We start from the raw sequence: 13,630 nt of genomic DNA, 5'->3' as shown, positions 1-13,630 counted from the left end.
ACTCAAATGACACTTTTGTGTGTTGTATAGCTAGTGTCCTTAGAAATCACATTAGTCTTTATAATACAGTTTTGTGTCGTAGGCGGAGCTTGTGTGTCAAATTATAAATTGTCCTCATAATTGGGTATATTTTCAGGTTGTTACATTATAGATTGTGTTTTGTGTAAACAAACTTTAAAGTGAAATCTGTGTTGTATGGGTCAAAATAGATTTTTTGATCTTCACCACATCTCTGTACAGCAAGTGGAAAGGGGTGTCCCCCTAATACACCAACACACCAGTTTGGGCTGCAGTGTCCTGGTAATTCACAAAAACCAGTATGTGTGTGTGTGTGTGTGTGTGTGTGTGTGCGGGCATGTATGTGTCCATGTGTGTGAGCGCGCATGTGTGTTTGTTTGTTCCCTGCATATGTATGTGTATATGGGCACATGTGTGTGTGTGTTACCTGCATGTGTCCGTGTGTGTGTCTGCGCGGCGCCGCTGTGTTCATGTCCCACTGGCTGTATGATCTGCTGGGGCTGCAGGCTGTGGAGCGGCTGGACTCCTGGTAGGGGTTCTGGGGCAGATTGCTGGAGCTCTGGCTGCGGGCGATGGGAGCTCCAGGACTCAGTAATCCGCCCGGGAGCGTGAGCTGACCTGAGGCCGAGCCGGAGAAGGGTAACATGGGGAAATGAGCTCTGGCGGCGGCTCCAGACGCTTGTTTCTCCATCAAGGCACTGCTACAGTTCAGATTCTCCATGGAGCGACAGAACTGCTTGTCTGGCACTGACAAAAACACACACCACACCGCTAATCAGACTCAGGGTACACACACGGAGATAATGAAGCCTTTAAAGTGCAGCAGATACACATCTGGTACATTTATTGTTCATTTTTTAAAAGATTCACAAGTTGACAGCAGACAAGGAACTTATGTCATATATAATAGATGATATGATAATAGATGATATGGCCGGCCCTGTACATTTGGGGACCCTAAGCAGAATCATTTGGGGGCCCTACCTTGCTCTAAATCAGGGGTCACCAAACTTGTTCCTGGAGGGCCGGTGTCCTGCAGATTTTAGCTCCAACCCTAATCAAACACACCTGAATGAGCTAATCAAGGTCTTACTAGGTATACTTGAAACACCCAGCCAGGTGTGTTGAGGCAAGTTGGAGCTAAACCCTGCAGGGACACCGGCCCTCCAGGACCGAGATTGGTGACCCCTGCTTTAAATAGTGGAGTATAGCCATTGCAAACCAGCCCACAATGATTATATTGCTTATTAAATACAACCAATGAAACAGAAAAGTAAAGCCTGATGTCGTCCACTTAATAACTCTCTGAATGATTTGGACATTTTAAAACAGCACTGTTTTTGTCATTAATAAAGGGAGCAGTGATTCCTACTCTGCATCCTTCTAGAGCAGGGGTCACCAATCTCGGTCCTGGAGGGCCGGTGTCCCTGCAGGTTTTAGCTCCAACTTGCCTCAACACACCTGCCTGGGTGTTTCAAATATACCTAGTAAGACCTTGATTGGCTTTTTCAGGTGTGTTTGATTAGGGTTGGAGCTAAAATCTGCAGGACACCGGCCCTCCAGGAACAACCCACATAGCAAAATATCTCTGGCCCAGCTCTGGCCCACACAATCAGCTTTTGCTTGGCCCACATGCCGCAGTGAATTACGGTACATGACTGGACCAAGTCTGTGCTTCCAGACAAGAGCCAAACATGGACCAAATCTGGGCCAAGTCTTAGCCAAGTTAATAACCCATAACTGAGCCTGAACTGGGCCAGATATGTTGGTGTGTCACGACTGCAATGAAATTGATAAACCCATGAATCATTGCACTTTAGGCGTGCTATGGGCGTGCCTTTCCTCGAAGCGACCTGATAGGTAGAATTTTTTATTTTTATTTGAAAATAATACAAATGTGCTTTTTATGGGTCAAGATAGACCAGACTCACATGGCCCATATATCAATTATTAACATCTGGGCCAAAAACTACATTTTACATCTGGCCCAAGTATTGTGTGCCGCCTTAAAGACGGTGACACCTCTGCCAAACCAGGCCCATGTTTGGCCCACATGCTGTATGCCACTGCCGGATGAATGCCTGCTGTGCCAGATTTATGCCAAATCTGGGCCAGAATTCTTTGCTACCTGGGAAGTTTGGTGATCCCTGTTCTAGAGTGTTTAAAACATATTTTATTAATATAGCAAACATAAAAGGAAGATTTCACGTTGAGTTTTTTCTGTTTTGTTTTGTTTTCCAAAAGGAAAATCCCTCCAATGAAACGACACCGAACAATAATTAGCCAAAAGTAAAAAATGCACTACTTTAGTCATAAAATATACATTCTGAGCTTATTAAAATCTCTAAAAACAACAACAAAACAATTAACATTAATGAGAAAATCAATAAGCAACTAATATAAAGCAAATATTAAAAATATTCAAATAAAAAAAATCATAGAAAAAGCGAAGCAACAAATACTGGGTCAATTCTGATACACAAACTTTATTATTTCTTCAGTCTCCTTCCCTGTTCCTTACATTTGAGCTTATATTAAACTATGATTAATTTAATTAGGACATAACTAACTTATATAAACATGTCTCAGGAAAAACCTATTAGCAGTGTGCACAATATGTCAGTATTGCATTTCAGTAAAATGCGTTTTAGACTGAAAACGGGTCTGTAAAACATAAAATATTTGTATATCTATCTGTTTATAAAACTATAATCTGTATATATCTTATATATAATTATTTATCTGTGTGGAGTTTGCATGTTCTCCCCGTGTTGGTGTGGGCTTCCTCTGGGTGCTCCGGTTTCCCCCACAGTCCAAACACATGCGCTATAGGGGAATTGATTAACTAAATTGGCTGCAGTGTATGGGTGTTTCCCAGTGATGCGTTGCATCTGGAAGGGCATCCGCTGTGTAAAACAAGTGCTGGAATAGTTGGTGGTTCATTCCGCTGTGGCAACCTCAGATTATTAAAGGGATTACGCCGAAAAGAAAATGAATGAATGAATGGCCATATCTCAGAGAAGTGCAATACATTTAATGTGCCAAGCATTTGGGTGTGGCATGCATAGGTTGTTTATCCAAACCTGACCAATCAGATGAGGCCTCTATGAGTATGCATGTTTGTGTGTGTGTGCATGCATGTCTGTGGTTATATTTGCGTGATTATGCATGTGGATGTGTGAGCATGTGTGTATGTGCATTTGTGTGTGTGAGTGTGTGTGTGTGTGCGTGCACATGTGCTTACTGTATGTGTGTTAGTATGCATGTTTGTGTGTGTGCATACATGTCTGTAGTTATATGTGAGTATGTGGATGTGTGTATCTGTGTGTGTGTGTGTGTGTGTGTGTGCGTGTGTGTGTGTGTGTGTGTGTGTGTGTGTGTGTGTGCATGCATGTCTGTGGTTATATTTGAGTATGCATGTGTATCTGTGTCTATTCATGTGTGTGTGTGCGTGTGTGTGTGTGTGTGTGTGTGTGTGTGTGTGTGCTTGCATGTTCTTATGTGTGTGCATGCATGTTTGGTTACATCTAAATATGTATGTGGATGTCTGTGCATGTGTGTATTCATGTCTGTGCATGTGTGTATTCATGTATGTGTGTGTGTATGTGTGTTAGTATGCATGTTTGTGTGTGCATGTGTGTATGTGGTTATATGTGAGTATGCATGTGGATGTGTGTGCATGTGTTTGCATTTATGTATGTGTGTGTGTGTGTGCGCATGTTCTTATGTGTGTGCATGCATGTTGATGTGTGTATCCATGTTTGTGTGTGTGTGTGTGTGTGTGTGTGTGTGTGCATGTGCTTATGTGTGTGAGTATGCATGTTTGTGTGTGTGTGTGTGTGTGTGTGTGTGTGTGTCCCTAACATAACAGTATTTAGGCTCAAACAAACACAGCCTTGTTCAACAGAAGACCCTCTGTCTCTCTCTGTAGTAGTGTGTTTTCAGTACCTGAGCCGTGTGTCTGCATGCAGGGCATGAGAGATCCGCGTGAGATCATCTGGAAGCGCTCGGATGCTGATTGGCTGTTGGGCAGGGATGTGCGGAAGCTGCTGACGGGCAGCTCGATCACATACGTCGCTGGCACATATATGGGTTTGACCTTAGCGCCCATGCCAATCCTCCGCGCCTGCCACCAGTCCGCATTAGTCTTCTTCAGCAGCAGGAACCGCTCGCCCTCGTGGATGGAGACCAAGCGTCCGTCCGCGCCGCGGTACGAGTAATCATACTGAGCCTCCAGGATCACAGTGCTGGCCAGTCTGGATCCGGATCCCGAAGCGCCCGCAGACGGGATGATGGTTCCTCTGCGCCAGCTGCCCGACAGCATTATTACTCTCAGTGGATGCAGACGGGTGAGCGTCGGGCATCAGACCAGAGCAGAGACATGATCTGAAACACAACAGACAAGACGTTATTACATATTATTACACGGCTGTCTCAGATACTTGATTCTGATTGGTCAGTCACAACATTATAATATATGTTAAGTTAGGGGTTGTTTTCACAGAATAAACATAGGGATGGACGATATTGCAAACAAAGTATCACGATATCATGTTTCATATCATTCGATTATTATTATTTATTTTTTTTTCGATTATTATTATTATTATTAATAATTATTGAATATTTTTTAACAATCCATTTAGGTAAATTAGGATTTTTTTATTTTAATTTACCAGCATTACTAAGGCAAATAGTTTTAATAGTCAAAAACAAAAATATTCTGATAAAAATTAATAATAAAATTAATTATTAATAATAAAATGATCTGATCTCTTTATAATAAAATAAACAGAAGTGTTAAAAAGACTCTTAAGCTTGATAAATAAAAATTTCCAAAGTGTATGCAATGGTGAAGCGTGAACGCTGAACAATCAAAGCAAATTATAAGGTAGATCAACATCTGTACGGTGTGAATAATAATGATACGGTAAACCTCAAACTCTGTCAACAAATTAAATGATGATGATTAGATCTGAGCTTTGAAGTAAAGGAACCAGCCATCGTTATTCAAATACACACTGCAGCATTACAGATTGTGAAGTTGAATGACTATATTACCCCCTATGCTAAAAACTCTTTCAGATGGGGAGCTAGTGGCTGGGATGCACAAGAAAAGAAACCAAAAAGCCACTCTGGCGACATCCTTGCATCCTTTTTTATTTGCAATCTTCTCACTGCTGCCATACGGCACTCGTTTTTATATGTGTTGTTATTCTGACCTGAAGTGACAAGCGCGAGCGTGTGGTTTCCTTGACCATTACAATGGGCTTCGCACTCGCACTCCCCTGGCATCTCTCATAACTGAGCGACCATCAAGCGTTTTCTCAGAGGATGACAAAACAAACCATTGCTGCGGTTTCCATTCAAGTTTATGGAGAAAAGTAAAAAGCGCTGCAGTGTTGTCTGAGGTCATGAGTAGGGCCATACACAATCTGCAGATATTTTCTGCTATTCCTGTGCAGAATTTTGTTAAAAATCTGCAGATTTATGCTGAATTATTTTGGGAGTATCAAAACTAAAAACTTGATATATGAAATAAAAATAATAGCTTTTTAAGTTTTATTTAATGCTTACAATGCAAATCCAATTAGATCCACTTTATTTGGTAAACAAAGCAAGTCTCTCATATAATATCTCTACTAAAGGACAGAAAATATTACTGTACAAACTGCATTGTACATAAATCAGATGAATACTTTCATATGTCAATAATATTACTGTAATTAATTTAAAAGCTGAATAAATATAGATTTACTCACATTTACTCAAGTAAATAAACAGACTCAATGATTGGCTAAAAATCTGCAGAGTTCTGTGCGTGCAGATTCAGTGTGGGCCTAGCCATGGGTGTGACACTGGTGTTACAGCAGAAGGTGACTTATGAGTAGGGCCAGACAGAATCTGCTGACACTTTTTATTTCTGCAGAGAATTTTGTAAATAATCTGCTGATTTATGCAGAATGATTTTAGGAGTATCATAACTAAAAACTTAATATATGAAATAAAAAATCATACATTTTTAAGTTTTATTTAATGTTTACAATGCAAATCCAATTAGATCCACTTATTAGATAAACAAAGCAAGTCTCTCATATAATATCTCTACTAAAAGACAGAAAATATTACTGTACAAACTGTATTGTAAATAAATCAGATGAACACTTTCATATTGCTATTATTATATCACAATAATATTACTGAAATTGATTTAAAACTGAATAAATATTAATTTACACACATTTACACAAGTTAATACATTGACTCAAAGAGGGGCTAAAAATCTGCAGATTTCTGCGCGTGCAGATTCCGTGTGGGCCTAGTCATTAGTGTCACGGTCACCAGCAACCGTAACTCCCCTAGATCGCTGGTTTGCACACATGGACTACAAATCCGCCATTCATGGACTACGCATACATGCACTCTGTTCACACACACATGCTTCCTCATTTCCACTGATTAGACTCTCACAGCTGATGCCGCTTCTAGACTGATTACAGACACTATTTAATCAGCACACACTCTCACTTCCATTGCCGAGTCTTGTTAGCTGTGACATTACAACGCGGTTCCCTTAGTCTGGTTCCTCCGTGTTTTGATCTTTGCCTGGTTTCCCTTTCTCCTTGTCTGCCGCCTGTCTACCGACCTCTCGCCTGTGTTTGTCTATGATTCTGGACTGCCTTTATACATCTGTTTGCACCTGTGTTGACCATTGCTTCCCTGACTTTGAATAAACCTGCATGTGGATCCTAAAACCCTCAGTTGTCGCTGTCTCTCCCCGTGTTACAATTAGTCTGCCGTCATTACTAAAAATGTGTATATTCCATACAAAGTGTGAAGCAGACTGGTTAGTTGTACTTACATGAATCGCAGTGCGTTTGCAGCATTTGGAAAAGTTGAGATGTTTTTTAACTAGGTGTGGCTGGAAAATGCGCACGCTTCATGTGCACGCCACTCCCATATGTGCATCGTGCATATTGCGCACCTCCATTGGAAATGACAAACTGACACCCTAAGCTTATTGGCATTGCTGCTAAGGTGCTTGTTCAGCAGACACGTTTAATAAAACTATTGACTTCATACCGAAACTACACACCGAATCTTTTTTTATTGATATTGACAGTGGTGTTCAGTTAATGCATATCCATACCATTTTTATCACCCAGCCCTATGCTAACCTGTGCAGCCACTAGATGTTTCCAAAGAGTCAAAACGTAAAACTGACAGAAACTAAACTGGCTGAATGGAGCATAGACTAACCTACGCATTATTCATTCACAATTCGGCACCAAACAAGCAAAACTGTGGCATGACCACAGCCATATCACCCTGCAGCCCAAAACGGGTTAGTATCTGGATGGGAGACCACATGGGAACACTAGGTTGCTGTTAGAAGTGGTGGTAGTGAGGCCAGCAGGGGGCGCTCAACCAGTGGTCTGTCCGAGTCCTAATGCCCCAGTATAGTGAAGCGGAGACTATACTGTCAGTGAGCGCCGTCTTTCAGGTCATGCATGTGGTCCTGACTCTTAGTGGTCATTAATAATCCCATGGCACTTCTGGTAAAGAGTAGAGGTGTATCCCCTGTGTCCTGGCCAAACTCCTTCCATCAGCTCTTATCCATCATGGCCTCCCAATCATCCCCATCCACTGAATTGGCTCTATCACAGTCTCTCCACTCCACCTATAGCTGGTGTGTGGTGAAACACTGGCGCTGTTGTCCTGTGGCTGCCGGAGCATCATCCAAGTGGAGCCGCACACTGGTGGTGGTGTGGAGAGACCCCCCCCCCCCCTCATGATTGTGCGCTTTGGGTGTATGTACATACATGATAAGTGCGTGATATAAATACACACATTATTATGACAGCAAGCAGATATATATGAATGTAGATGTAAGTATATAGATGTGAACGTATACACTGACGGTGGATGTGTGCGTGTGTGTGTGTGTGCAACTTTCTGTGTGTTTGTGTATGCATGTCTGTGTGTTTATATACGAGTATGCATGTGGATGTGTGTGTGCATGTGATTGTGCATATTTGTGTGTGTGTGTGTGTTTGAGTATGCATGTGCATTTGTGTGTGTGTGTGTGTGTGCCGGTTTTACTGATAATCCTCAGCATGTTCTAATAATCCTCACTATACTTATAAAGCAGGATTCAGAACGAGCCTTAATGCAGCACTGGCTCCGAAAGGCTGAGACCACCAGCTAAACACTTATATTATACATTTCCTGTCATTGTTCTGAAGACCCCAGTTTGAGTTAATCTTCTTTTTTACATAACACACTGAGATAAATGCAGAGAACAGCTCTTTCTGCTTTATCCGGAACATTATAATCATCATTTCACATGTCAGAGAACAGAAGAGAGTCAACACTTCACATCCTTTAGTTTTTAAACTTAAAATTCAGCCTACAGTCTACAGATTTAAGTTCATTTGAAATGAAAATGTTCTTGGATCTCATTTTTCTCCAATGCTCCTTGTGTGTATTCGTGGTCTTTCTCTGTCTAGATGAGTAATACACTTCTGTGTCTCTTTCTGTGTGATTGCATGAGTATATGTTATTGTGTGAAATAAGGAGATGAAAAGCAACGTGCAGAGAACAGGAAACCGCATGCGCTCACAGTCCAACTGACTCACTGAGGCTCCAGAAACACCAGCCTGAACACAACAGAAAACACCTTTAATCCCTCAGTCCTTCAGCATTCAGCCAAGCCCTGTTTTCTGGAGTATTGTGGTGTGGTTTGGTTACCAGGGTGCATTTTTATGTGATTGTGACTGGTTGCCAGGGTGTTCTAGGTGGTTGCTATGGTCCCTTTTTATGTTTTTTAAGTGCTCTAAGTAGTTTCTAGGTGGTTGTCATGCAGTTCTGTTTGGTTGCTAGGCTGCTTTTTAAATTTGAGGGTGTTCTGGGTGGTTGCCGTGTTGCTTTTTATATTTTTGAGGCGTCCAGAGTAGTTGCTAGGTGGTTATCAGGCTGTTCTGTGTGGTTGCTAGGGTGCTCTTTAAATTTTTACGGTGTTCTGAAAAGTTGCTAGGTGGATTCCAGAGCATTCCAGGTGTTTTTACAGGGGTTGTGACTGGTTGCCAGGGTGTACTAGGTGGTTGAAATAGTGCTTTTTTATGTTTCCAAGGTGTTCCAAGTAGTTGCTAAGTGGTTGTGAGGCTGTTCTGTGTGGTTGCTAGGGTGCTGAAAAGTTGCCAGGTGGTTTCCAGGGCATTTCGGGTGTTTTTTTAAAGGGGTTGTGACAGGTTTTCAGGGTGTTCTAGGTGGTTGCTATGGTGCTTTTTATATTTTTGAGGCGTCCTGAGTAGTTGCTATGTGGTTATCAGGCTGTTCTGTGTAGTTGCTAGGATGCTCTTTAAATTTTTACGGTATTCTGAAAAGTTGCCACGTGGTTTCCAGGGCATTCTGGGTGTTTTTACAGGGATTGTGACTGGTTGCCAGGATATACTAGGTGGTTGCTATGGTGCTTTTTTATGTTTCCAAGGTGTTCAAAGTAGTTGCTAAGTGGTTGTCAGGCTGTTTTGTATGGTTGCTAGAATGCTCTTTAAATTTTTAAGTTTTTCTGAAATGTTGCCAGGTGATTTCCAGGGCATTTTGGGTGTTTTTTAAAGGGGTTGTGACTGGTTGTCAGGGTGTCCTAGGTGGTTGCTATGGTGCTTTTATTTTTTTTTAAGGCATCCTAAGTAGTTGCTAGGTGGTTATCAGGCTGTTCTGTGTGGTTACTAGAATGCTCTTTACATTTTTATGCTGTTCTAAAAAGTTGCTAGGTGGTTTCCAGGGCATTTCAGGTGTTTTTCAAAGGGGTTGTGACTTTTTGTCAGGGTGTTTTAGTTGGTTGCTAGTGTTCTATTTTATGTTTCCAATGTGTTCCAAGTAGTTGCTAGGGGCTTGTCAGGATTTTCTGTGTGGTTGCTAGGGTGCTGTTTAAAATGTTTATGGTGTTCTGCGAGATAGTCATCAAGGCATTCCGGGTAGTTTCTAAAGTGGTTGTGACTAGTTGCCAGGGTGTTCTAGGTGGTTGCTATAGTGCTTTTTATATTTTTGATGTGTTCTAGGTAGTTGCTAGTTGGTTGTCAGGCTGTTCTGTGTGGTTGCTTTGGTGCTCTTTACAATTGTATGATCTTCTAAAAAGTTGCTTGGTGGCTGTCAGGCATTCTGGCTGTTTTTTTTTAAAGGGGTTGTGACTGGTTGCCAGGATGTACTAGTTGGTTGCTAGGGTGCTTTTTTATGTTTCTAAGGTGTTCCAAGTAGTTGCTAAGTGGTTGTCAGGCTGTTCTGTGTGGTTGCTAGGGTGCTCTTTAAATTTGATGGTGTTCTGAAAAGTTGTTTCCAGGGCATTATTTGTGTTTTTAAAGGAGTTGTGACTGGTTGCCAGAGTGTACTAGTTGGTTGCTAGGGTGCTATTTTATCTTCCAAAAATGTTGCTAGGTTGTTGATAGGGAATTCTGGATGGTTGCTAGGGTATTTAAGTTTCCGATTGTGATCGGTCACATACAGCAGATTCAGTACTGTATACTGAAGAGCAGAAACACACACCTTTAGGCCTTCACAGACGCTGTGGAGAGGACAGTGCGCACACACACAATACACACAGACACACACACACGCACACATACATAATGTGCCAAAAACAAGTGATTTCCTACAGAGAGGCTCAAATCTGCTGTAAGCTCCATCTGTGCCAAGAGTGAAGGTCACCGATCTCACAGCTGACCTCAGATGAAGAATGAGAGAGACTGAAAGCATGAACACACACGCGCACACATACACACACGTCTACAGTGTCTTAGGATTCAAATAATGCCACACCATTTCAACCTGAATTCACTTTGATAGAGCAAAGTCTGAATTATTCCTGGCTGCTTACCAGTGAAATTTGGATTGTTGCCAGGATACATCTAGGTGGTTGCTAGGGTGCTTTTTATGTTTCTAAGATGTTTTAAGAAGTTGCTGTGTGGTTGTCAAGTTGTTCTGTGTGGATGCTAGGGCACGTTTAATAGTTTTTTTTTACATTAAGGTATTCTGTATAGTTGCTAGGTGGGACATTTACATTTTTTTCTGAGGTGTTTTTGGTTGCTAGGTGCTTTTTTACTTATCGAAGTTACCCTAAGTAGTTTAGGTTGTTGCTACAAGGTTTTTAGACCTTGTTCTGAGTGATTGCTAGGGTGCTCTTTTATGCTTCTGAAGTGTTCTATGTCATTGAAAGTGGTTGCCAGGCTGTTCTGCATGGTCGCTAGGAAGATTTTTATGTTTTTAATGTGTTGCTATGTTTAAATAGTTGTTGGGTGGTTGTTAGGGCAATTAAGTTTCTAACATTATTTTGACTGGTTGCTAGGGCATTTAAATAATGTTTCTAAATGTGTCTTGTATAGTTGTTAGGTGGTTGCCAGGGTGTTTTGGATGGTTGTTACAGCATTTCAACCTTGTTTTTTTAGGCAGTTTTCTTGGTTATTGTTGCTAGGGTGCTCATTTACATTTCCAACGTGCTATAATTAGTTGTTCGGTGGTTGCCAGGGTGTTATGCGTGCTTACTTGGCCACTTTTTTAGGTTTGTAAGGTGTTCTGAATAGTTGCTAGGTTGTTGTCAAAGCATTCTGGATGGTTGCTAGGGTACTTACAGTAAGTGTCTAATCTGATAGTGACTAGTTACCAGGGTTAGTTCTTTTATGTTTTTAAGGTGTTCTAAATAGGTGCTAGGTCATTGCCAGGGCAATTCTACAATGTTTCCAATGTGTCCTGTATAGTTGATAGGCAGTTGTCAGTGTGTTCTGGATGGTTGTTATGGTATTTTGACCTTGTTTCTAGGCAGTTTTCTTGGGTGTTCTAGGTTGTAGCTAGGGTGCTCTTTTACATTTCGAAGGTGTTCCAATCAGTTGTTCGGTGGTTGACAGGCTGTTATGTGTGGTTGCTAGGGCACTTTTTAGTTTTGTAAGGTGTTCTGAATAGTTAATAAGTGGTTTTCAGGGTGTTCTGGATGGTTGTCACGGTATTTCAACCTTGTTTCTAGGCAGTTTTCTTGGTTTTTGTTGCTAGGGTGCTCTTACATTTCCATGGTGTTCTAATCAGTTATTTGGGGGTTGCCAGGCTGTTATGCGTGCTTGCTAGGCCACTTTTTTAGGTTTGTAAGGTGTTCTGAATAGTTGCTAGGTGGTTGTCAGAGCAATCTGGGTGGTTGCTAGGGTACTTAAGTGTCTAATCTGATGGTGACTGGTTGCCAGGGTGTTCTGAGAGCTTGCCAGAGCATTTCTACAAATTTCCAAGGTGTTCTGCATAATTGATAAGTGGTTGCCAGGGTGTTCTGGATGGTTGTTATGGTATTTCAACCTTGTTTCTAGGCAGTTTTCCTGGGTTGTTGCTAGGTTGCTCTTATACATTTCTAATTAGTTGTTTTGTGGTTGCCAGGCTGTTACGTGTGGTTGCTAGGCCACTTTTTTAGGTTTGTAAGGTGTTCTAAATAGTTGCTAGGTGGTTGTCAGAGCATTCTGGATGGTTACTGACTAGTTGCCAGGGTGTTTGCCAGAGCATTTCTACAAATTTCTGGATGGAAAGTTCTGGATGGTTGTTAGGGCTTTTTTTACATCCCACCTCTGCTACTGAAACATGATAAAACCCGACACCACAATTCATGTACATTCAAAAGAGCAGTGTGAACATTCTGTTAAATATCTCTTTTTGTGTTCCTACGGCTTTAATAATGACCCAATTCTCATTTCTGGCAGAACAATTTCTTCAGCTTGTTGTGAAACAAGGATAATCCTAACAGTAAAAGTTTGTGTTCACTGGTGGTGTGTGTGTGTGTGATGTGTGTGCTGTCGATGTGGCATTGAGCTCCACTTTGCCCTTCACTCTTTCTGCCCTGTTGCCGTGTTGCTCTGGATCTCTGTTACCATGACAAGTGTCAGAATCAGCCAATAGGATTCTGCCTGTACACTTTCGGCGGTGCTGATTGGTCAATGGTGGAAGATGATGTTGCTTGATGTGATGCAAAGATTGGGACATTTGTACACTCGCTTTCACTGTCTTCATAATTAGAGGGTTTGCTTTGGTCTTTGGCTCAGATGAACTGATCTCCAATCAGCGAGACATTTACACACACACACACACACACACACACACACACACACACACAGGGGACATTGTGTCGTTCGGTCACTGTAAAACCGCTCATTACCATGTGTTTGACTACTGAAAGAATTGATTAACCTCATTTACAAGAACAGTGTATGATTGTGTGTGTGCGTGTGTGTGCTACTGTCCACTGTGCGGTGTGTACTTTGAGTTGCGTAGACGAGTCCTGCATCAATGAACAACTGACTGACTGAGGCAAACTGATCAGCTGCTATGTTATCTGTGTGAGTGTGTGTGTGTGTGTCTGTGTGTAATGTGTTTGTGCGCAATTGTGTGTGTGTGTGTGTGGGAGAGAGTAATGTGTGTGTGTCTTAAAGTGTGTAAGCAAGTATTTGTGTGTGCATGCAATTTGAGTAATATTTGTAAGTGTGTGTGTGAGTGTGTGTATGTGTGTGAGAGAGAAAGAGAGAGAGTGCATATATGTAATGTGTTTGTCTTTGTGCATGACTGAGTGTGTGTGTATTTGTGCATAAATGGG

At 41.6% G+C, this 13,630-nt stretch overlaps 1 protein-coding gene across 1 annotated transcript in view; it reads right to left on the bottom strand.

Moving 5' to 3' along the window:
• The window catches only part of arhgap9 (Rho GTPase activating protein 9), a 102,902-nt gene that overhangs the window by 81,571 nt on the left and 7,701 nt on the right, over positions 1-13,630 (bottom strand). Inside the window, 2 exon segments of the mRNA XM_056460674.1 lie at positions 446-765; positions 3,967-4,404. Coding sequence (XP_056316649.1) covers positions 446-765; positions 3,967-4,342 — 696 coding nt within the window. The 5' untranslated portion in view covers positions 4,343-4,404.

Source organism: Danio aesculapii, chromosome 6 (assembly GCF_903798145.1).
Source record: "Danio aesculapii chromosome 6, fDanAes4.1, whole genome shotgun sequence".
In the NCBI taxonomy this organism is placed as follows: Eukaryota; Metazoa; Chordata; class Actinopteri; order Cypriniformes; family Danionidae; genus Danio; species Danio aesculapii.
Note: the sequence above shows the minus strand (reverse complement) of the source record. Positions and strands in the feature narration are given on the sequence as shown.